Source organism: Equus asinus, chromosome 10 (genome assembly GCF_041296235.1).
Source record: "Equus asinus isolate D_3611 breed Donkey chromosome 10, EquAss-T2T_v2, whole genome shotgun sequence".
In the NCBI taxonomy this organism is placed as follows: domain Eukaryota; kingdom Metazoa; phylum Chordata; class Mammalia; order Perissodactyla; family Equidae; genus Equus; species Equus asinus.
In genome coordinates this window covers 31789401-31811251 of record NC_091799.1, presented here as the reverse complement: position 1 = coordinate 31811251, position 21851 = coordinate 31789401, and the positions used below count along the sequence as shown (strand labels likewise).

General features: G+C 44.7%; 1 protein-coding gene and 1 pseudogene across 2 annotated transcripts; one reads left to right on the top strand and one right to left on the bottom strand.

Moving 5' to 3' along the window:
- Nucleotides 1-10023: 10023 nt before the first annotated feature.
- Nucleotides 10024-14475, bottom strand: LOC106842742 (major allergen Equ c 1-like). Of its 2 annotated transcripts, XM_014859443.3 has the most exons (7): nt 14311-14475; nt 13546-13682; nt 12728-12801; nt 11941-12051; nt 11481-11582; nt 11261-11306; nt 10024-10303 (listed from the first exon to the last, which is right to left on the bottom strand). In XM_014859443.3, the coding sequence occupies exons 1-6, from the start codon at nt 14404-14406 to the stop codon at nt 11269-11271; spliced, it is 558 nt and encodes a 185-aa protein (XP_014714929.1). In that variant the 5' UTR covers nt 14407-14475; the 3' UTR covers nt 10024-10303; nt 11261-11268. The 2 variants fall into 2 exon arrangements, with proteins under 2 accessions (XP_014714929.1, XP_044634967.1); XM_044779032.2 differs by lacking the exon at nt 11941-12051.
- Nucleotides 14476-16817: 2342 nt separating this feature from the next.
- On the top strand, nt 16818-18709 carry LOC106842739 (THO complex subunit 5 pseudogene; annotated as a pseudogene).
- Nucleotides 18710-21851: the final 3142 nt, after the last annotated feature.

Sequence of the window (21851 nt, the reverse complement as noted above, 5' to 3'; positions counted from 1 at the left end):
AGCGCGGCGCCAGGCTCCCGCATCTGCACACCACGAGGTCCCCGCCCACCGGGTGCATCTCTACTTACCGCAGGGAGACAAGCCTGAGCCACGAGCGTTCGCGAGGCCGCCTGTGAGGGGATCTGAACCGTCCTCCGGGGCTCCTGTGGGCACCGGGACGGATGTGAAGGGGCCAATCTGCGATTTCACCTCCCACCGGCCGCCTCCCGTCATCTGCACAACATCGTTTGGGGCCGCTTCAGGCACCGCCTCTCCGCGGCTCCAGTACTAGAGAGTCTAGTTTAGCGATGGGTGGCATGACCAACTCATTCCATCCTTCCATAAGTGTTTTTCAGTTTTGGCTACACTTTTGGGTCCCCTGGGAGCTTTAAAAGATCCTGATGGCCAGGGCATGTGGAACTTCTGCTCTCTTTTCACTGAGCAAAGCAAGTCACAGGGCCACGTCTAATTGCAACGTGCCTGGGAGATGGATAAATCTTTGATGACAACACAAATATCACAGCCCTAGAGAAATAGAAAACTGAAGAAACCTGTTGTCAATGATGATGGCCCAGTGGTTTTAGGGATAAATTGTCTGTAATTTAAATGATAATCTCTAAAGCATAGATCATCCCAAAGGTATTTGAATGATTTTCAGGGGGAAACCTCCCTTATATATTCTATGAAGTTAGCATGATATTGTAATCAAATATGATAAGAAGCATACGATAAAAATAAAAAATGGATCATACAATGGATGAATCTCAATTTTGGAGATGGATGTAAAAACAATTAAATTATGAGCAAACTGAATCAAGAAATGTATTAAAGAATAATGACAGGAAATACTTTAGATGGTACTTACTGTGTGTCTTGCACTGTTTTAAATGCTTTGCAGTAGTACCTAATTTAATCTCTGTGACAATCTATTGTTTAGGTATTATTATTATTTTTACCCCTCTTTTACAGATGGCAATGATATCAATGGATTCTTATTATATTCTTTGCTTTAGATCTGAGATGGAAAAGGACAGTGAAGGAATATCGGGAGCAGCAGCTCGGTAATTGGGGAAGCTTGCTACATATCTTTTCCTGCCTTGAAGGAATGTGGAGATATGGACAAAGCTGTCAGTTTGGGGCAGAGGGATAGCAATATACATATCATACAAGATGACCACTCAGGTAGTAATCCCTTTATTTTTGTTGAGTGGAGACACATATACTTACCTACTGCAAGAGTCTGTGCTTCAAACCAGTCAAACTGATTTGAGGGAACAGGAAACAGGAAGCACAGCTAAAGGCTGTCTCCTGAGCTCCCCACACACTCAGTCCCTCATTTTCTTCTGAACCCTGCAAATCTGGTCTTCCATTTTTATCTGTGTACACAGAGACCTCTGGTGCTCTCAGCCCACTCAGCCTCAACTCAGAAGACTGGGCCATGTTTTAGAAACAGCCATCTCCCTCCCTCTGGTCAAGTCTGTGCCTGTCATGTCAGGAGCTTCTTGAATCTCAACTTCTTTCATGACCCCCAGGTGACTGACAAAATAGCATTGGCGTAGCACTCTGGCCAGGGTTGTAGGAGGTGGGAAGAAAGGGTCATGGATCCCTTGTTCTTCTCTTGAAGGTTGACTGCTAGGCCTGCTCTTGTGTGTGTGAGGGACAACTAGGCCTCCATTCGAAGAGCCCAGGGTTTTATGAAGAGATTTTAGGAAGCAATCTCCTTAGAGCCCCCATCTCTCTACTTCCACCAATGGGCAACATCCTAAGGGCTCCACATTCTTTGGTGTGAGCTGAGACACCCTCCTGAAAATGTTAGGACAAGACAAAGGAGGAAGAGAATGGGTTTCCTCATTCTTCCTGTGCAGGTCAGGGAAGCCCACTTCCTAAGGCAATGAGCATGGAGTGTGTGTGTCAGGCTAGGCAGTGTTTCAGGTGTTGGATACTGAAGTGAACAAGAGGAACTCCATGACTTTGTTGCACTTACGTTCTAGAGGGAGTGGGGACAGGCAATAAACAAATAAATAGGGGGGGCCAGTCAGGGAAGGTGGAGAAAGAGCGCTACTTTATACTTGGGGTTCGGAGGAGTCCTCTGTGTGAAGTGACTCATAGGGGCCAGAAGGCCATGAGGAAGTGGGCCATGAAGATACCGGGGATAAGTATTTCAGACAAAGGGAGAAGTAAGGACAAGGGTACAGAGGTGGGATTGCTCATGGGGTGTTTGAGGAAAATTGTGTGCATAACTAATTCAGATTTAACAGAAACAGGGGACGATGCAGGTAGTTGTGTTAGGTTGTAGGAATAATCCTGGCAGCTGGGCACTGGCTGTCAGTGCTGCTGACCTGGTCCTATTTCGGGGGCCAGGCTCTCCTGAACAACCTGGCACTCCAGTTCTCTCTCTTTCTTTACCAAGTGGTTAGCCAGTAATTGTCCATTATTCTAATAACCAAACAGATCCATCATCAACTTTTTGAAACCAATAGAACAATGTTTCTGAAATGTTATTTAAGAATACTATATTTAAGAAATGTTTTTAAGAACAACAGCTCATATTTTGACCAGCCTGCTTCCCAGAGCAGACAGTTTTAAGTCAAGAGAATCAAGTGACAAAGTCCTCTAAGCCAAGAACAGAGATCTGGAATGTTCGGTGTTGTCCTTGAAACCTCAAATAACCTCAGGGTGTCCTGGTTTGATATTTACTCCAAAAGTTTGACATTTATCTGCATGTCCTCCATTTGAGTTTAAGTTTTTCTTGATATTTAAAGGGGAGCAGTAACAGCACAACTTAGAATATCTCCTTAATCCCTCAATCATATAATTTAATGCCCATTTTATTGAAGGCACTCTGAAGGGCTCAATTTGACAAACTTGTTTCTTTGGAGGAAAATGTAGCACAAATAACAATAGCAAATAGCAGTCAGGGGTAAGGCCATAGCGTAGAAAAGTGGGTCAGCAAACTTTTTCTCTAAATGGCCAGGTAGTAAATATTTTAGGCTTTGGCCAAGAGGCAAAATTGAAGATATTATGTAGGTACTAATATAGTAATAGGGAAGACACATTTCCGTATTTTTTGGTGAAATTCAAAATATAATATTGAGTATGATTCTTTTTGTGGAAATCCAGGTTTATTAGAAGAATGGAATTCTTTTTTTGAATAACATTTTGCTGAATTGGAGTTGAACATTAGTGTTCCTAATATCACATCGATTGCAAATGTTCTTGTCTCATAGGCAGTACAAAAATAGGCCATGGGCTGGATTTAGCTATAGTTGGCCATCGTTTGCCCACTCCTGGTATAGAAAATATGGTTTTGTGGGGGATCAAAATTGGCCACCCCAAATATGTCTCTTTGCCTTGCCTTGATTATTTTTAAGAACAAAAGACTCTGAAAGAAACTTTGACCTTCCCCCAACTGCCTAAAAGAAATTTAAGATAAGGCCTGTCCTGAGTCATCACCACAGATAACTCTGGGTACCCGTAGCCTGGGAGGACCCTTGCTAAACCCACTCTTATCAAAGTTCTGTTTATCGAACATTTGCTTTTCCATTTCCATGTGAATTGCCTTCCTCCCCTTTGAAGCCCCAAACCACTACCCCCAACACCCTCCTTTGTCTTTAGCTGAAGATAGTATTTAAGGGAACGGCCTCAGCCATTTTGGTGAGTTTCTCAGTTTTTCAGTGTCTCCCATGCATACATGTTATAAAGCTCTGTTTGATTTTCTCCTGTTACTCTGTCTCATGTGAGTTTAGTTTATAGCCCAGCCAGAAGGACCCAGAGGGTAGAGCATATCTCTTCCTCCCCTACAGTTTCAATGTTTAAAGTATTCCTGGAGGTTCTGGCTAAAGCTATAAGAAGAGAAGAAAAAAGAGAGAGAAGTATAAGGATTAGAAGAGATACATTGACATTACTTGCAGATAATATGACCATATACCTATAAAACTAACAGAATCCATGAAGTATTAGAACTAATTTTATTACAGTGAATAAAAAATTTCATCAAGCTTGCTAGATAGATCAACTTACAAAAATCAATAGCATTTCTTTATGTAGTCCACCTGCTGTATCTGTAGGTTTCGCATTAGTGGACTCAGCCAATCATAAATCAAAATTTTGCAGATGTGGAGGAATTACTTTGAATTTGCAGATGTGAAATTCACAGATATGGAGGGCTGGCGTATTCATTGTGCTAGGCCATGTTATATAAGAGACTTGAGCATCTGTGGATTTTGGTATCTGTCGGGGGTCCTGGAATCAATCCCCCATAGATACCGAGGGACGACTGAACCAGTAAAAAGTAATAGCGATAATTAAAGGTTGAAAAAAACAAAACACAAAAAAACTGAAAGTATATAGGAATCAACAACTAAGAAAGAAATACACAAGAAAATTACCAAGGAGAAAACTTTAAAATTCTAAGAAAGGACTTAGAAGATGATCTGAACAAAATGACAGACACAGGGCTCTCTTGGTTTTGGCCCAGTGAGCCCCATGTCAGACTTTTCACCTCCAAAACTATATAATATTATAAACTTGTGCTATTTAGCCACTAAATTTATGGTGATTTGTTACAGCAGAAACAGGAAACTAATACAGGACCCATTTCTCCTCTCCAGCTGAATGCCAAGAATAGAGCTTCATAACTGTATTTCTCATATACAAGTAGAGTTTCCTTACGTGTATTTTTAACTCTTGGAAGGAAGTGTGGCATATATGATCTACTGAGTAATCCTAATTCACACTAGCCTGCATTTGGAATATTATTCTGTGGTGCTCTTTGCAGCAGAATCTGTCTTTGTGTTGTGCTTATAACCAGAGGCGGGGTCTCCTTAGATGAGGTTAAACCCCCTCTGGACTTGTTGAGTCTGTTTTTGTTTGTTTGTTTTTGTTGAGGATGCTTGACATCAATCTTGTTTTTCTACAGTCTGGCTTTTCTGGACTCCTAGGTCTCTTTTTTTTCTGGCCCTCCCTGTCAGGGTCCATCAGTGTTATTTTCTATTTAAAGATTTAGTTTGGCCAGAGCCAAACTTGGCCTGAGGAAACTTGGCCTGAGCCTAGTTTTGGGCTATCAAGGTGCTAAACCTCCTCTGGGCACAACCTTGTGGCATCTGCATCACCACTAACCATTATAAGTTGCTCCTGGGCGGTTGAAAACAGGTGATAAGAAGATACTAGAATATGGGGAGAGCAAGCTCCATCCCAGAGGACAGTCTGTTGGGCTACATCCTCCAGAATTGGAAGGCCTTTGGGTATTCCCCATTGACCCGAGAGCAGGTGATCTTTTTATGTAACACAGCCTGGCTATAATATTCACTGGAGGATGGGGAAAAATGGCAAGAAAATGAGACCCTAAATGTTAATACCATACTACGATTAGATCTATTTTGCAAAAGAACTGAGAAATGGGAAGAAATCCCTTATATCCAGAACTTCATGGCACTATGTCTTACTGAAGAGTTAAAGGTGGAATCTAAGCTCCAACAGCCAAAGACCCTTCACCCTCCTCTTGAAGATAGTACAACTAGATTAGGAACCAGTTACATACCTGGGATATATCCCCTAAGACAGGTACGTGACAGTGAGGGGAAACTTATTCATGTGTGCATCCCCTTTTCCACCTCTGATTTGTATAATTGGAAGGCACACACTAAAGGATTGAGAGCTGACGCAGAGGAATTCACAAATCTGCCACTCATAATCCAACCTGAGCAGATACTCAAAGCCTGCTAACTACACTCCTTATGGCCAAGGAAAAGTCAGACGTTCTCTTAAAAGCTAGAGAACAAGCAGATAATGAATACGACCCAGGATCAGTCATTCACAGGCCTAGTTAACAGGCTATGCCAAGGATTGACCATGGGTGGAATCCCAATGATCCCTGATGATCACGAAAAAGAAGACAAGGTGAAAAGGCAAGCCACCCTGTTAGATGTGGCTCTCCAGTCTGCTCAAGGTAACCCAAGGAAGAGTAGAAGATGCCATGGGTGAGTGACACCAGCTCCCACTGAGGGACAGGAAGGGCATTAGTGGCAGGACTGTCCCAAGCATACCCAGAGAGGGAAGGGGTTGAACAGACCAAGCCATGGCACCTTCCCTTGACTAAAGATGAGATGTGACAGGGCCGTGGGGCTCCCCAGTTGGCCCTACGAGTCCTGGGTGACCTCCGCAGTAGGAGGAAAACATGTTAAAGTTCTTGCTGGATACTGGAGCCACATTCTCGGTGCTGAATGCCAAAGAGGGAAACATTTCCAAAAAAAAAAAAAAAAGTGTGGCATAAAAGGAGTATCAGGAAAAGGAGACACCAAAATGTTTCTGGAGCTCTTGACCTATGAAATAGGGTCAAAGATACTGAAGCATTCCTTTCTGTAGAAATCAGAATGCCCTGTTCTCCCTCTAGGGAGGGTCACGCTATCAAAGTTAGGGGCCTCAATAAGCTAGGAACAAGAGAAAATACAGATCCAAGTCCCAAAGAGTTGGGGAGTTGATCATATGGCCCTGTTACAGGAGCCCAGCACCTGAGAAGGAAGTGATTCCCCGAAAGGTTTTAAGCCCTTTAACTGACCTGGATCTTCAATAATGACTGCAATGTCTGCCCTTATCATGACTTTAATTACCCAAGGCAGTTCAAAGTATACGGGGTATGGTGAAGATTTGCTAGCTGAGGCAATTGAGAGAACCTAAAAGATGTGGTCAGTTTACTGGAAGGCTGGTGTTGGGCATCAAGGATTCAGCTGTCACAGCCTGGAAAGCTGGTAACTCTCATTACATGTTGGGAAAACATTTGGTCAAATGGTTCCTGCTGTACCTTGGAAAACAGACCATGTGCTGACAAAGGCTGTAGCTAGGGGAAGAAATAGAAAAGATTCAAGGTGTTGGAATATTGGTATCATGTGCAGGACTTCTTGCTGCTTTCAGCAAAACTTGCAAGAGGGAGGAACCAAGGCTACAGCCAGCCAGGCTGCAAGCAGAGAGAGAAAGTAGCACAGCTTTGAAAAGGGAGGCCCCCTCTGCCTGAAGCCTCACTCTAAGTTGAGCAAGGGTCACTGCTTCTTTACCCCAAGAGAAGCAGTTGTAAGTAGTAGCCGTGAAGTGGAAGTCTGGTCTTTGGAGAGAATGCTGCTGTCATGAAAGGTTGTGAGCCTGCTGGCAAAGAAGGCATTAAGGGCTCACCCCACCCAGATCCATTGTTTTAGATGGCTTCAAAGTAGCCATCATCAAATTGAGAAAAGCAGATGGGCTGGGCAGGGCATAAAGCCCAATCTAGAAAAACACCAGAGTTTCCAAGCTTAACTCTATGTCCAGATAAGATTTTTGGGATCTGGTTATCTGCACATGGAGAAGTCAAGAGGCAAATACAGCCAAAACCTATCAAGTTTTTGAGGAATTTGCATGGCCAAAAGACATTTAGATCAGGCCTATAGCAACAGCATGTGACTCTTTAATCCTCAAAATAGTCTCTCCAAACCTGCACAAGCAGGAAATGGATGTGGCCATGGGGGATAAGTGACAAGGAAGAACCTCACAGAGCCAGGGGCCACAGAGGACAGTGGGCATACGACCACTCCTCCATCACATTCTCTTTTCCCTTACTTCTTGCATCTCCGCTTTAACCACGCAGGTGAGGACAATGTCCTAGGGTTGGTGGAGAACAAGATAGAAAGAACAGGGCTCCTGAATGACTACATGGGACAGAGCTGCCAGCCAACTTGGAACACTTACTTCAGATTGTTCCTAGGAGAGCAAAATTAATTCTGTCTTCATTAAACCATACTGGATTATGGTTGGGTCTCTTTTTTTATAGCAGCCTAGCTAGATAAACTAATGAAATGTCCAGAACTGAGATATTTGTCTTTTCCCACTAAGCTGGGTCTTCCAGCTGACTGGAGTAAATGGCAATTCCATCTTTCCAGTTGCTCAGACCAAGATCCCTGGAGGCATCTTGTGTCCCAGCCGCTACAGAATGCATAGCATTGAACCAGGCCCTGCATTTGTGGTTTAGTTTGGTGCTTCCCAGAATTCCAGGCAGCACATGCCCAGAGTGGGCTTGTGTTCTAGTCCTAAAAATGTTAATACTCTTTCACCAAAGACCACCAGCGACATCTCTGTAGTTGAATAAGCTGGGTTATTATCACAGCTAGGAAGAATGCTCACCATTAGGAACCATGGGTATCTCAGTGAGAGAGTGTTAGGAAGAACCTACTATAGGATTTGGGGAGGATCTAAGGAAGCTCTAGATTGGGTGCTATTGGAAAGCAGGGGCCAGTCTGTGATTGGATATCCCAATAAATCTTGTCTATAGGGAGTGGAGATAAGCATGAGGATAAAGCTGTAATCAGTAAAGAAGTAGCAGTCACTCATTCTAGCAGAGAGAGGGGCATGTTTGTAGATTGCACAATGATCTTGGAGTGACTTTGTGTGATGTTGATGTTTTATGAGATTGTTTCCACCCAGCAAAACAATGTGGCCTAGCCGTGAGCATCAGGCCAGCCTGTGATAACATGGAAGCCTAGCTATGAGAGTCAGGCCAGTTCCAGGATAGCAGTGGCTGCTGTTTTTCTTTCTCAAGTCGGGGGTGGTACCTTGTTTGTGGGCCACAGGCAGTCAGCTTCTTTCTGAGACCCCAGGTGGGGGAGAGAGGCTGTCTTTAAGTTCATTCTCACTCAGCCCCTGCTTCTCAGAGGTATGCATTTTCAGCTGCATCCCCACCTGGCCGTTGTGACGCTTGCCTCCAACCCTGCACGTGTGACCCAGATCTGTACTCAGAACCCAGAAGACAGTGCTGCTCTGGCGTGTTTACCCACATCATTCCCATCTGTTTTCTTTCTTTCTTTTCTTCTGGAAAGAACCACTCTGTCTTTGATCTACAAACCTTTTCACTCCTTACTGTTGAGTGTTCTTAACATTTCATGCCTCATTTGCTTAAAACGTCTGGAGTTGGAGGGTAGGATTCAATGTGAGCTCAAGCTGCCATCTTGACCTGGGATCAGCTGAGGGTCTTTTTGTGCCTCCCTCTGGGCTGCAGTTTCCTGACCTGTGGTACTACCCAGCCATTTTCTCCATCAATGTGGTCCTCATTGCATTGCTTGCTATTGTAGTTAACGTTCTCAACTATATCAAGGAAATGCTAGGCCATGCCCTTCTGGGTATCAGCTGTTCTGACCCTTAAATGCCAATATTTGTAAATGAAAGATTCCAATATGACTGATTGATTTTCTGCATAGCCTTTTGCCATATTTCAGCAAACCAGACCAAGTGGTTAAGTCAGGAGCCATAAGCCTGAACCTAACATTCTTGTAATCTGGAGGTGGGGTAAGACATGGGGAGCATCAGATGCCTAGAAAGCCTTCTCTCCATAACCTTATGTCCATAATGACTGAGTCATTCTTTCTGCATTATTTTGCACCCCGCCCATGTCTTGTTTTGCCCCAACACCCGTGTGTAACATTTACAGTCTTGGGAAAGGATGATAAGTGGAGCACGATCTTTAATTTTCCTTTCTCCAAAGACTGCAAGCCGTCCAAAGGAGAAGTTAATAACATTTAGCCTGCTTGATGCCTCCTGACTGTACCAAGTACAGGTTGCTGAGGATAGGTATTGCTCACATGTCATGGAATCTCACTGAATATGTTCACCGTAGGTAACAGCAGTGGTTGAAGGAGGTTTCCCAAGAGTATGAAAGGACACGGGCCATCTCATAGGATGGATGACACAGAGAAGCTGGGATGTGGAGGCATGCTCTGAAACATGTCCAGGTGGTATCAGCCTCAGTGGCATCTGTCTCTCAGTAATTCATTGAAAAAGAGAATTGTAGGATGGGGCAAATTATAGGACAAGTCTTATAGTTTGTCTCAGCAGCTCACTAAGAAATAGGCACATCAAAGGGCAAGCAGCCCTCACAGGGACAGAGAATTACCGTGGAGGAGGGAGAATCCTGAAACTCAGGGAAGATTCTGAGAAGCTAGAGGAGGGTTATGGGTACAGGGCCAAGGAAGTCCCCTCATTCGCTTGCTGTCGGCCCCACATCTCTCACACACACAAAGACAAGTCACATGACTGCAAGGCTAATCATTTATTGATCAGGTAGAGGAAGGTCTCAGCATGGTCGAGTTCTGGGCATGGCAGAGAGAGTGGGGAATTTGGGAAAAACCTTGATTCTTGGTGAGTTGAGGAGTCTTCCTAGACAATTAGGGAAGATCCTGAAGATGCAGAGATAATGCCTTCACGTGCGATAGTGATGGAAATCAGGTGACAGAACTTGTCACAAGATGTCATGGGGATCACGGAGGGAAGATCCTGGAGCCCAGGTGAGGAAGTATTCACTCTCACTCAGCTACATAAGCCGATGAGAAAGAAAACACAGAAATGTATTAAGCACGTCTTGGATTGAAATGAAGGCAAAGAAACTTTATATTACAGAGAAAAATGGCGAAGAAACAGATATCAACTTGCAGTCTAATCTATGTTATTTGCCAGAATAGTGGGAGGGAGGACATTGAGTAAGTAACTTCTTTTTCTATTGCTAATCCCATCTTAACCTTTCCTCAACTGAGTCTATGAAACAAAGAATGGAAGTAATGAAGGATCCTAAGCTCTTTTCAGTCATCTTTAGCATTAGAAGTTTTGAAGAATTTTTGATAAATTGAAAAATAATGTCCAAAGCCATAGCTACCTTTGATTAAGTGCTGACTTTGTGCAAGCTATAGTGGCTAAGGCTTCCACATATGTTGCCTGAATGAAGCCCCACAGTAAATCTGAGGCAGGAAGCAGATGAGGAAACTCAGAGTCTATTTTCCAGATCAGAAGACAACTGGAAGGAGAGACAGCTCTATTCTCAGATTAGAAGTTAAGGCCGTGCAGAGATCAAAGGAAGGCATGTTTACCACAAATTGGAGGGTGAGATGCCCTTCTGGGCTTGGAAGACGGACCACAAACACAGAATGTATTTGAGTGTCATACTCACACCCTATTACTCTTTTCCCATTTAAAACTTTGTCGTAATGATTGTTAGCACATTGTCAATCGTTGAGCCCTTGTCCCCAGCATTATTATCCACACAGGAAATCTGTCAGTAGACATCATTGTTTCCCTTTTAATTGCTTAGATCATTTGCTCAGAAGCTCATGGTAGGAGTGATCCTGAACCCTGGTCCTCCAACTCCAAATAACCAGGCTCTCTCCACAAGCTGCCTTACCACATTATTTTTATTGTAATCTTTAGATATAACCCCCTAATACTTTTGGAAGGCACTGATCCCTTGGCCACCCCCTCACCACCAGAGATCACCAACCTGGAGGCCTAGGCCACTTCGCTCCCTCGGGTCGGAAAACAGCGATCTGTAGAGGCAGAGCAGAGGGCATTCAAACCAACCGCAGTTTATTTCCCAGAGAGAAACCAAATGATTCTCAAGGTTAGGACAAAGGGGACTGATTAAAGGTCCCTTTCTCTTCAATTTCTCCTTTCAGTAAAATGGAATTTAGGAAGAGAAAACCAGAGATAGCTGAACTTACCAGTTTGGGTCAGGTCAAATATCTTTTCCTCAAAAATTCCTTGTCTTTGGGCAATTTTCACAAATTCTTCCTTGAGTTCTGGACTCACATCTGGTTCTCGGGCTGTAGGAAGAGTGACAGTAACTACTGTGTCCTGTATATTTGTCACTGAGGCTCATGAGGGGCATGGGGCTCCAGATGGATGGGAGGATGGATGGCACTGATTGGGTGCTTAGGCGGAGTCTTGGGGATGGGATATAACCTGTCTTGAATTTGACATCTTTAGAATCTCCTTCTGGCATGATGAGAGATTTCATCATCTTCCCATCACTGAACCTGAGGGCTTACCAAAGGTGAGCATCTGTCTTCAGAGGAGGAGAGACATCCCAGGATAAGATTGGGAGGACCACTTTCTCTCCAGGCTTCCTCCCTTCCCCTCTCTCCCCACCCCAAGATGAGTGTCAGCATGAAAATACTCTACCAAAGAAGTCCAACTTTTGGTATGGTCTGTTCTTGCTGAAATTCACCAGCTGAATAATAATATAGTTAGAATTGACAAATTCATTTATGCGAAATACATTGTATCCATCATCTGTGGAGGAAACAGAACACAGCTCAGAACTTCTTTGGTCCATGGGAAGCCAATAAAATGCTTTACTTATTCTCTCCCACTAACCAAATGCAAGTGCATATCCTGGAAGAGATAGACAGTGATAGCTAATGCCTCCCATTTGCATCTCCCTGGGCTTCAAGAGGCAACTTCTAAGGGATACTGGAAGATAGACTACTATGGTAGAAAACTTCAGCTGCAGTGGTAACTCACCCTCTGTCATGTTCCCTGAGACTCAGCTAGCTCTCTTGGCCATCTGTGTCAACAGTGTGTCTCTGTCCTCTCTCTAAGTCCCTCTGGCATGATACACCCAGTGCAATATCCTGAGCAGTGTGCTGTGGCAATGGCCACCAGGTGTCATCAGAAAGTGGGCGGGGAAGGAGAAGCTGTCCTGCCAATTTACTTTTGTTTTTTTTGCCAATTCTCTTTTGTTGCAGGAGGTACATATGACCAATTGCCTTCTTTATCTGATGGTATTATGTGCCAGGCATTGGCTTTTATGCATAATGATCTCCCAAATTCAGAATACTAGCTATTAGATGGCCTCCATTACATTACCTAAATAAGCATTGATTAGTAATTGAGCAAGATCTTGAAGATATTAGAGTTTAGTTGCAGTTGAAAGTAGACTTTAGGAAGACATGTTTTGTATACTTACAGATAACACTATATATAGCATCCTCTTCTGTTTTGTCAGCAACCAAAGAAAATCCACTACACTCTTCATTTCCCCTGTAAAACACAATGAGCTGATGCCCAGGAGATTGATGTGGCGGGTCCCTCACACTCTACCCATAACTTGAGTTTCTTATTCCACTTAACTGTTTAACATTTTTTTGTGCAGTTTTCAAAGAGCTTTTATTTCCATCATTCACTCTATTTGATACTTTGAGAATGACTCAACTACTCCTACCCCTGTTGCTCTACCATTACTTCCCACCATTACTGTTATTACAGCTACTTGTCTTGATAACTGGCTGAGTGCTCACCATGTGCCAGCCTCTCAGATAAATAAACATTACCTCACTTGGTCTTCACAAAAAACCATGAGAGAGAATCATTATCATCCTCTTTTATCCAAGGGAAAATTGGAGGTGGAAAGAGATGAGTTTTCTTGGTCACACAACTAGTAAGTGAGATTCAAGAGGTAGATAGGCTGTTGATCACACATGCTATGCTCTTAATCTATGCAATTGGGCCACACTGTTGATGATTCTGATACCTCTTTACTCCTTACCTCCTTTACTGCCATTTAAGTTTATTCTTGTCACCAATCCTTATCTCTGAATCTAGAAAAGCCCCAGGTTCATCAAGCCCTAGATCAGTGCCAGATGAGGGACTCTGATTTGGGATATTGGCCCAGAATGCATGTGTGTGTGTGTGTGTTTGTGTGTGTGTGTGTGTGTGTGTATAGAGGTCCAAGACCATACGCAGGCTTCTATTTTTCCTCTCCCAAGTAAAAAAGGCCATACTTACTTTCTTTGAAATTTAAAGTACAGAGAAGAGTTGTCCAAGGGCTGGATGTTTTCCACAAAAATCCTCATGCTACCATCTTCTTCTACCTTTTCCTTGATGTCTGAGGCCACGAAAATGGAATACCACTCTCCTGAAATCTGCAATACATCGGTGAAATGATTGGGTAAGAAAAGAGGGGAGGGGATACCACACGAACACTTGTCTTCTTGAACTCGGTCCTGTGGGCCAGGACTCATAATGCTGATGTGAAGTTGGAATTAGAACTCAGGTCAATTAGCACCACATCTAGGGCTCTTTCCCGTGAGAATGGAAGTCCCGAAGTGTTGTCATTCTTTTTTTTTTTTTTAAAGATTGGCACCTGACCTAATATGTGTTGCCAATCTTCTTCTTTTTTCCCCCCCTTCTTCTTCTTCTCCCCAAAGCCTCCAGTATATAGTTTTATATCCTAGCAGTAGGTCCTTCTGGTTGTGCTACGTGGGATGCTGCCTCAGCATGGCTTGATGAGCGGTGCTAGGACCGTGCCTGTGATCTGAACTGGTGAAACCCTGGGCCACTGAAGCAGAGCATGCCAACTTAACCACTCATCCATGGGGCTGGCCCTATTGTCATTCTTTAACATGGTACAATTCTCTTAGTTCAAGGTCTGCAGCCACTCCTTTTGTCTAATATGTCGAGCAACTCCTGCCCTCCAGCAGGGCCACCTTGCTTCAGAATCCTCCAGACTGCCCCCCACAGTCAAAAGTCACTCTGCTCTACCGACTCTACCTTTGAAATATCGAAGTTTCTTAGCGGAACATCACTGTTTTCTTCCTGTTGGGCACAGACAAGAATCAGCCCCAGACACAGCAACAGCAGCTTCATCCTGGCCGGGGACAGCACTGACTCCTCTATAGTCACCGGCAGTGAGTCTTTCCCTGATGGTGGCTCCACTCCCCAGCTCCTCTCTCTTTATATCCATTCTGGGTCCAGATATTTGTCCCCGGGGCACCATCTTTCCTCCTCCCACTCCATGAAGTGGTCCATCATTCCCCGGTGTGAGGCCAAGGATTGTTCCTGCCCTTTTGAAACTTGGCAGTCCCATATCTTTTAGATCTACTTAGTGACTTTCAATTTCTCACAACACATACTCAAGTAAAATGGTGGATTCTGTAAAGGGCTGCCTTTTGAAAGCAGACTTAACTGTGGATCTGGCTTGCAACCAGAAAGCCAATAATGTGTAGCAAGAATGGAGTATAACCAGGAAATGGAATGTGTGGGGAATCTGTGTTCCACCGCTCACATCATGTACAGAATTAGGTGAGTTACTCCACTTTTACTAGCCTCAGAAACGAAGAAACTGTCTCTACCAAAGATAATATCTTTGGTAGATATCACAAAGTGTTAAAACAGAGTTGATTAAAATAGCGTTGAATAAAATAATGTCTTTAAAGTATGGTGTCTGATATTCAGTACATTTTAACTCTTTTTCTGTATCCTCTGAACTCAACCCGTGCAGCCTTTCCTTTCCCCACAATGAATGAACAACTGTTCAATCACTATGTGTACCTCACTATACCATAGGCCCCATTAGAGAAATGGGTAAATACAAGATGTCATCCCTTCCTTCAAGCAACTTTCAGTGAAGGTGGAGAAATGCTTCATATCCTCAATAAAAACTTAATTCTACAAGCATATGAAATAACCCAACTGAGTGGGACCAAGACCAGACCACTGTAGGTCAGAAAGGGGGTGATGCTAGGGAGGTGGCGTCATGTCGAAAGTGCTTAAGAACACAGGCCTTGGAGTCATGTAGACCTGGGCTTCATTCCTATCTCGGCCATTTTGAAGCCACGAGGACCGATTTAGCCTCTCTGAGTCTTCACTTCCTCTTAATGGGGGAAGATCCGCCTATAGATTGCTGTAGGGATTCAATGGGATGATGTGCGTAGAACCCTCAGCATGGTGTCTGGCACACACTGGGCTGGTGGGATCAGAGAATTGTTACTGGAGAAGGTGGGAGTTGTGGAAGGTCTCGAAAGTTCAGGAGGGTATGGAGATATGGAGAGTGTGTGGGAAGAGGATTCCGGGTGAGAGGAATCCTATAAGTTAGGCTCCTATGCTCCCAGCTGGGACTTGTTAAAAGCCATGGCTTATTTCTGCCTTGTGCTACTGGCCCACTCCTGCACCCCCTACAACAGAAGGTAGCTAGTGTCAGGGGAGGAGCTGTGCACAAGACAGTGACCATAGGAGCTGTGGCATTCTATCTGTGACCTGCTCTAAAAAGTCATCCCAGCCCCTGGGCGCTCATTCCTGGTTCCTATTCAACCGGTATCTAGTCATTTGTATCTTGAGGCCTATATAACTTTAGCCATCATGGGCTGGCTGTAGGTTTTCCTGCCCCTGAGATGGAGGAACTGAGCTTGATAAATGGTGGCAAAGGCTGCACACTTTATTCACTCCATTTGATTCTTTCCGAGAATAGATGGCAGCCTATGAGCAACCGGGTTTTCAAAATGAACCCTGCTCTCCCTGGGCTATGATGCTGAGGAGAGAGTCAGCCACCACTGCTGCACACACCATCTCTAGCCATCCTACCACCACGGCTAACTCTGCACTCTTAGATCGTAGCACCATATCGTAACTCTCTGCTTCTGGTGGAGATGTCTTTCTTGTTCACCCCTGTACCTACTATAGCACCTGATACACAGGGTCATGTTTGGAATGATCGTGCACTAAACACTCTCTTAAAAGCACTAGGGATTCTTGCTATTAGCAGGAACCTTATAGAAAATCCTGTTGTAAACAGAAATATTACTTTTGGGTAGTGACCTACTAATACATATTTATTGGGTCACAGGAGTAGAAAGAGAGCATGGAACTGAAGTCTATGATCAGAAACCAATGTTGAGGATGATCTTATCTACTAAGATCTGAGCTGACCATTCCCCACTCTGATTATTCACTTCCATTTCAAATCTACCACAGTTTTGGTGGTCAGCATGAACATAGCCAGGACAGCCTGTAAACACTGAAACAGTAAGGTCAAGGCTGCAGAAATACCCAAGAGATGTGATGCAGTCCATCGAGGGACTTGATGAAAGAAAACCCAGGCAAAAATAAAAGCTGAGAGGTCCTGGGCCCCATGCGGTGTTCAACATTAAGATCACCCACGTGCCACCTAAGGCCAGATCATCTCTATCACCTTCCCCAGTGGAGTGCCTCCTGTGTTACTGTCCACAACAACCCCTGACGTCTCTGCTGTTTCCTCCTGACCTCATCTAACAACCACATCATCAGAATCAAGCAACAAACGGAAGCCCAAAGTGATCCGAAGTGACGGAGCCCCAGCTGAAGGGAAGCGCAATCATTCTGACTGAGCAGGAAGGTAAATACTACAGTGAGGAGGCTGAGGTGGGCCTGTGGGACCCTGGCAGAGACTATGAGCTGTACAAGTACACCTGCCGGGAGCTGCAGAAGCTCATGGCTAAGATTCAGGACCTGAAGAGCCGGGGAGGCAAGCATGTGGCAGTTGAGATAGAAGATCGGAGGATCCAGGGCTGTGCGCATTTCATGAGCCTGAAGAGGCTTCACAGATTAGCCCACAACAGGTTGAAGAAAGGGAGAGATCAAACCCACGAGGCCAAGCAGAAAGTAGATGCCTATCACCTGCAGCTCCAGAACCTGTTGTATGAGGCGATGCACCTGCAGAAGAGATCGTCAAGTGTCTGGAGTTTAAGTCAAAGCATGAAGAAATTGATCTGGTTGATTTAGAGAAGTTTTATAAGGAGGCTCCTCCAGATATCAGCAAGGCTGAAGTCACCATGGAAGACCCTCACCAGCAAACCCTCGCACGCCTGGACTGGGGCCTGGAGCAGTGAAAAAGCCTAGCGGAGATGTGCCGAGAGTGCTTGGCCAACAAGGAGAAGATCTTCAAGGAGAGCGAGGTGAAGGAGGAGTACTGGAGCAGCCTCCAGCCTCGCCTCATGCAGGCTTCCCTCCCAGTGCAAGGGTACCTGTTCATGCCTTTCGACCAGGTTCACAAGCAATATGAGACAGCCAGACACCTGCCGCCTCCCCTCTACGTCCTCCTTGTCCAGGCCACTGCATGTGGGTAGGACTGTGATAAGACATTGTCCATGGTGATTGAAGGCAGTGTGGATGAAGCCAAGGCTCTTTTTAAGCCTCCTGAGGTCTCCCAAGATGACAATGTGCTTCACCTGACTTTCTACTACCTCATGAACCTCAACATCATGACGGTCAAAGCTAAAGTGACTACCGCCACGGATCTGATCACCCCCATCAGTGCAGGTGACTTGCTGTCTCCTGACTCAGTCCTGAGCTGTTTGTGTCCTGGGGATCATGGAAAGAAAACTCGGAATCCAGCCAATCAGTATCAGTTTGGCAAAGTTGGCATCCTGACTTTGAGAGACTATGTACTTAACCTAGGTCTCGTCTATTTGTGGGTACAGAAGCTCGGTGGCCTCCACTTCCCAAAAGAATGGCTCCTGCACACAGTGACTGCTGACCACTCGCTGAGCGCCAGCCACTTGGAGACCACCATGAAGCTGCTGAAGACCAGGGTGCAGTCTCTCCTGAGCCTCCACAAACAATTTGCATCCTTGGAACATGGCATTGTCCCAGTTACCAGTGATTGCCAATCCCTTTTCCCTGCAAAGATTGTCTCTCACCTGGTGAAGTGGGTGATGATTACCCATCAAGATTACATGGAGGTGCATTTCATGAAAGACATTGTGGAGGTGGGACTGGCTGGAGACACCAATCTCTGCTACATGGCTCTTGTGGAAAGAGGCACAGCCAACTCCAGCCTACTGTGGTGCTGAATCCTGGCTACTCCTCCATCCCACCCATTATCCAGATCTGTCTCAGCTGGAAAGGGGAGGAAACCAACAGCAAGGATGACAATATTCGGGCCATGGAGAGTGAGGTCACCATGTACTACAAGAAGCTGTGTGGCCCCCGGCCCAGCCAACAGTTCTTGACCAATCAGCTGCAGCACCAATGCATGCTGCTGGACATCTACTTGGAGACGGAGAACCATGACAATAGTGTTGAGGGGCCCAAGGAATTTCCCCAGGAGAAGATGTGTCTCTGGCTTTTCAGGGGTCCCAGGAGGATGAAGCCGTTTAAATATAACCATCCTCAAGGATTCTTCAGCCATCGCTGACCTCCTGCTCAGCCTGTTGCTTCCCCCAAGGCCCCAAGTGCTGTGCCTCTGCTTTCTGCGATGGCCCACATATGGCTCTTGATACTCTCGAAAGACAGGTGTTTTATTTCAAGCCTATTAAAATGCCACCTGACCAAGAAAAAAATAAAAATAGAAAAATAAAAGCTGAATGAACGTTAAATCAATCAGGAATGGTGCTTGGTTTTACCATAGGATTCCCTTAAACAATGCTCTTGTACTGCATTTAAATATTTGTGGCAGGAGCTGTGGATTGCTGATCTGAAAACACTCCCACAACTTGTGGATGATCCATAAGTATCACGGGTGAATGAATTATCCACTTTTACATTGGGGGGGATGGGAGGAGGTAGAGATGGGGAAAGATGACTCAAAAATAAATTAAAATAAAAAGTAAGCACTGATCTTAGCTTCTCCCAGATGATGGTGTAAGTACGTGAAATAAGGATTCAGTGTACGAAAGTCAACTTGGCCACCCATCGATGGGGAAAATGTCTATTGTGTAATGCAAGAGATGCAAGGTACAGCATTTGACTGTAGAGTAATTTTGTCTGTGGGGTAGTACGTTGCTTTATGCGATGATCCCACTGAAGGAGTTTTGAAAAATAATGATTCAACCAAATTCAGCTACCATTATTAAATGCCTACTCTACACTAGGCCTGTACCAGGCACTTTGAGGGCTAAAGAAATATGAAGGATAGGGGCTGTGTCCTCAAGAAACTCCTGGCCAGTGCGAGGATGATTTGAAAACAATCTAATTATAAGGTAGAAAGTAAAAAAAAAAAAATTATATAGGAAAACAGAGAAGCCAGCAATAATGAGGAACAGGAATAAAAGGAGAAAAAATAAAACGTGATTTGATTCAATTATAGACTGACCACCCAATTCCAGGTGCGAAGCCAGAATTTTTTCCCTCCAGACGAGCAGAGCTTTCCCTACAGAACACAAGCTGTAATAGTCTCCGGTCCAGTGGAGAGGGAAAGAGAGGGTCTTCTGGGAAGTAAAGGTTTTGTGGAGGAAGGGTGAGAGTTGGGTTGTTCTGCCAGCCTATGGGCCCCAAGAGAACGGACTTCCTCCTTTCTGTAAGGGGACAAACAGCACTTCTGATGAGCCAGTCTGTCAGAATGACAGTTGTGTTTGGACTGAGTTCACACCCAGTCCTCTGGTGCTGCTCTGAAGAGCCAGCCTGCAGACCGTCTCTTTTGTGGAACCAACTGAGTATCGTCCTGATTCTTGTTAAGAGTAGGTAGTCCTTCCAGGGCTGAGCCCCCCAGGCCCCAAATATCTACCAATCTTTCTAGAACAGAGAGCTAATATACAATCATCTTCCCACATTTCAAACGTGGCATTGACACCTGAATCCAAACTGTTATAACACAGTCAAGTTGCATCAGCTACTTTTACATATAAGGCCCTTAAGGCTTCAACAAACTTAGAAACAATCTGGCAATCAAAGGAAGAAGGTCTTGTTGAAAGTCATGTTTGTTCAAGCAACTGATTGTGTGAGAATCCACTTACCAAGGCAAATAGTTATAATGGAGATATATTTTGCAACAGTACAAATGTCATCAGTCCAGGGGACAGATAGATAAAAATAATATTTTGATCTCAGAAATAGAGTCAGAACCCAGTGGGTATTAAAGTGCTTTACAGATATTATTTCATTTAATCCATTATCCCGTTTTACACAGGTATGAACTAAGACTCAGAGCAGTTAAGTAAACTAACCAAGATCACACAGCCAGTAAGTGGGAGAACCCATATTTAAACCCAAGACTGTCTGCTCCCAGAGCCCTTACTCTTATCGACTGCACTATACAGGTCGAGGCTTGATGTTTCTGACATGAAGGACAGATGGAACAGGAACAAGTAACACTTTACACCCTCAGAGTTGTCTAGCTTATAGTTGGTACTGAGGAAGCTGCATGTAGATTTCTCCAAAATGTGGCCCTATGGGTGTAGCTGCAAGAATCTGATCAAGTGAGTGGCAAGTAACAACTCTCTCTTGGTCAACAAATATTTGATGGCCGAGTGGATGGATGGATGACCTGGGGAGTATTGCTCTTTTAATAAGCAAGGAGGAGATGCTTCGATACCCAAAAGCATAACTATTCCCTACCCTTCATGACTTCAAGTAAAGAACCTGGTCAACAACCGCATTAAGACTTCCTCACCCGACACCAAATACACGGCATTTTATTTTATAAGTGACCCAAGAGAAGGGTGACAGTCTGCCAGGTAGTTGAGAAAGGCCAGGCCTAAGTCATGACGGTGTATGGGGAAGGGGCTGATGGAGTTCATATATGACCAGATAACAGTCCATTTATAACCAGGCAACTTGATTGAAACTAACTAGCTGACTAGAAATGGACTTTGTGATCTTGTCTTCAGTCACACTTGATTAATTGGAAAAGTCACTCATTGAGAAAGCCAGTGGGAACATTCAAACCGTGTTACAGAATATCAAGGCATAGTCAGTGCCAAGAAGAAGAGCAAGAAATGCAAGCTTGTTTGGTTCATGTGCCAGAGTGGAAGGACACCTTGGTCCCCAGCATCCAGGATGACCATGTATAGTGCTGGTACTGGCTCAAATCCAGTTCTAAAGTCCCTTGACCAATGAAAGGTTGCTTGGAGCTAAGAACATCCTATCTGTGTCTCTGGGTGCTCTGGAAAGCAGATACCGAGACAGATTTAGGAGGGAAAAGGGTTTATTGAGGAGTAGCACTTGAGAAAGGAAAAAGGCAGGAAGCAGGATTAGGGAAGGGGAGTCACCAGACCATGACATAGATCTGACAAAGTCTCCCTCAGCCCAGCGGGGAGCTCTGGAGCGTGTTAGAGGAGCCCCGTGTTAGACAGAAATGGATAGGCATTTGTGCCACAGTCTTGCTCAGTCATTGCCTGTGGCCACCCCAAGAAGACCTGTACCTCAACTCGTCATTTGAGGCAAATGTGAATGAGCTAACAGTGGAGGCTGCCAGCTAACCACACTCCTCACAGCTGGGCATGAGTCCTTTCCTGAAGGCAGAATCTCAGCAATAAATCTCTGTGTCTGACACACCGTCCTAATATCCGGAAACAGGTGGCCTCATCAACAGAGGTCCAGAGTTCTCTTCCCACATGGGG